Source organism: Chaetura pelagica, unplaced genomic scaffold, assembly GCF_000747805.2.
Source record: "Chaetura pelagica isolate M959 unplaced genomic scaffold, ChaPel_1.0 scaffold2284, whole genome shotgun sequence".
Classification (NCBI taxonomy): domain Eukaryota; kingdom Metazoa; phylum Chordata; class Aves; order Apodiformes; family Apodidae; genus Chaetura; species Chaetura pelagica.
In genome coordinates, this window is record NW_009953051.1 from 1,002 (window position 1) to 2,975 (window position 1,974).

The window sequence follows — 1,974 nt, forward strand, 5'->3', positions numbered from 1 at the left end:
TTTTCATCCCTCCCCCTCATCCCATCCCTCCCTGCCCTTGGCCCAAGTCCCTCCCCAGCTTTCCTGGAGCCCCTTCAGGCCCTGGAAGCTGCTCTAAGCTCTCCCTGGAGCCTTCTCCTCTCCAGGCTCAACACCCCAACTCTCCCAGCCTGGCTCCAGAGCTGCTCCAGCCCTCCCAGCATCTCCGGGGCCTCCTCTGGCCTCTCTCCACCAGCTCCATGTCCTTCCTGTGCTGGAGGCTCCAGAACTGGTCCCAGTTCTCCAGGGGGTCTCCCCAGAGCAGAGCAGAGGGGACAATCCCCTCCCTGGCCCTGCTGCCCACGCTGCTGGTGACACAGCCCAGGCCACGGGGGGTTTCTGGGCTCCAGCCCATCTTGAGCTTCTCCTCCACCCTCCCCCCCCAGATCCTTCTCCTTGGGACTGGTTTCCATCCATCCATCCATCCCTCCCTCCCTCCCTCTCTCCATCCATCCATCCATCCCTCCCTCCATCCATCCATCCATCCCTGGGATCTCCTGCTCCAGCTGCAGATCCTGCCCTTGCCCTGCTGGGAACTCCAGGCTCTTTGCCCCATTCCCACCTCTCCAGCTCCCTCTGGGTGACCCAGGACATGGTTCCACCAGGATGGAAACCCCCCCTGGAAGTGCTGGAGACCCCCCTGGATCCAGCAGCTGGATGGAGGGAATCAATTCCAGCCCCTCCTGGGATCCAGACACACCCCAGGACTGGGAATCACATTCGTGGAGGGAAAAAAACCCCTGGAGAAGGGGAGGAAGAGGTGAAGGAAAAGGTGGGATGAGCTCGTTGGCTTCTCCCAAATGTCATTCCTGGCGTGATCCCTCCAGGATCACAGGGAGCACAGGGAGGGGGTGAGTTCAGCACCTGCAGGGAACTCATTTCATGAACCCGGGACTGGTGATCCCAGAGCTGCTGGAGCTGAGACCAAACACCAGAGGGTCTGGACAACTGGGAGGAAAAAGGAGGTGGGAATGACAGGAGAACCTGGGAATCCACCCGGAGTGATCCCAAAGAAAAGCCACTCAAAGGGAAGTGAAGGGAGCGGGAGGAACTGGGAAGGGCTGGGAGGAAGGGCTGGGAATCTCCCCCAGCCCAGGAGTTAAACCCCCCCAGTCCCAGGATTCAAAGCCCCCCAATCCTGGGATTCAAGCCCCCCCAATCCCAGGATTCAAACCCCCCCAATCCTGGGATTCAACCCCCCCAATCCCGGGATTCAAAGCCCCCCAATCCCAGGATTCAAAGCCCCCCAGTCAGGGAGAATCACCCAGGGAACTACTTCTCCAGCTCTAAATCTTTCCCTCTTGGCTGATTCCGGGATCAGGGACCCCCCAGAAAGATGGGGGGGCTTGAGCCAGGGATGAAGGATGGTGAGGATGGAGAGGAGGGAGGAGCTGAGACCACAGAGCCCCACGAACCCCCGGCTGGTTTGGAACAACCCCAACTTGTCCAGGGGGATAAAAAGGTCACAGGTGTTTTTCACCAAGTCCAGCAACAAAGGGGGATTATTCCCAAGGACCCGGAGCAGGAGCTGCAGCTGGAGCTGCAGCTTCAGCCTCAGCTGTTGGAGTTTGTTCCCAGCCTGGAGCTGGAGCCCATTCCCAGGGTTTTTCCCTCTCTTCCCACTGGCCTCGAGCTCCAGCAGCACCCGCAGCTCGTACAGGTCCCTGCTCAGATTCACCACCAGGGCAAAGAGGTAGTACCTAAAACACAGGGAAAAAGGAAAGGGGCTGGGAACCAGGGGCTGCAACACAGCCTCAGCTGTTGGAGTTTGTTCCCAGCCTGGAGCTGGAGCCCATTCCCAGGGTTTTTCCCTCTCTTCCCACTGGCCTCGAGCTCCAGCAGCACCCGCAGCTCGTACAGGTCCCTGCTCAGATTCACCACCAGGGCAAAGAGGTAGTACCTAAAACACAGGGAAAAAGGAAAGGGGCTGGGAACCAGGGGCTGCAACACCAGGAC

At 59.6% G+C, this 1,974-nt stretch overlaps 1 protein-coding gene across 1 annotated transcript; it reads right to left on the reverse strand.

The window, feature by feature from the left end:
- Positions 1-1,282: 1,282 nt before the first annotated feature.
- On the reverse strand, positions 1,283-1,918 carry PEX11B (peroxisomal biogenesis factor 11 beta; the record flags this gene model as incomplete). The annotated part of the gene is made up of 2 exons (XM_009996652.1): positions 1,283-1,718; positions 1,811-1,918. Coding segments are annotated over 2 exons (544 nt in total), but the record flags the coding sequence as incomplete, so codon positions are not given.
- Positions 1,919-1,974: the final 56 nt, after the last annotated feature.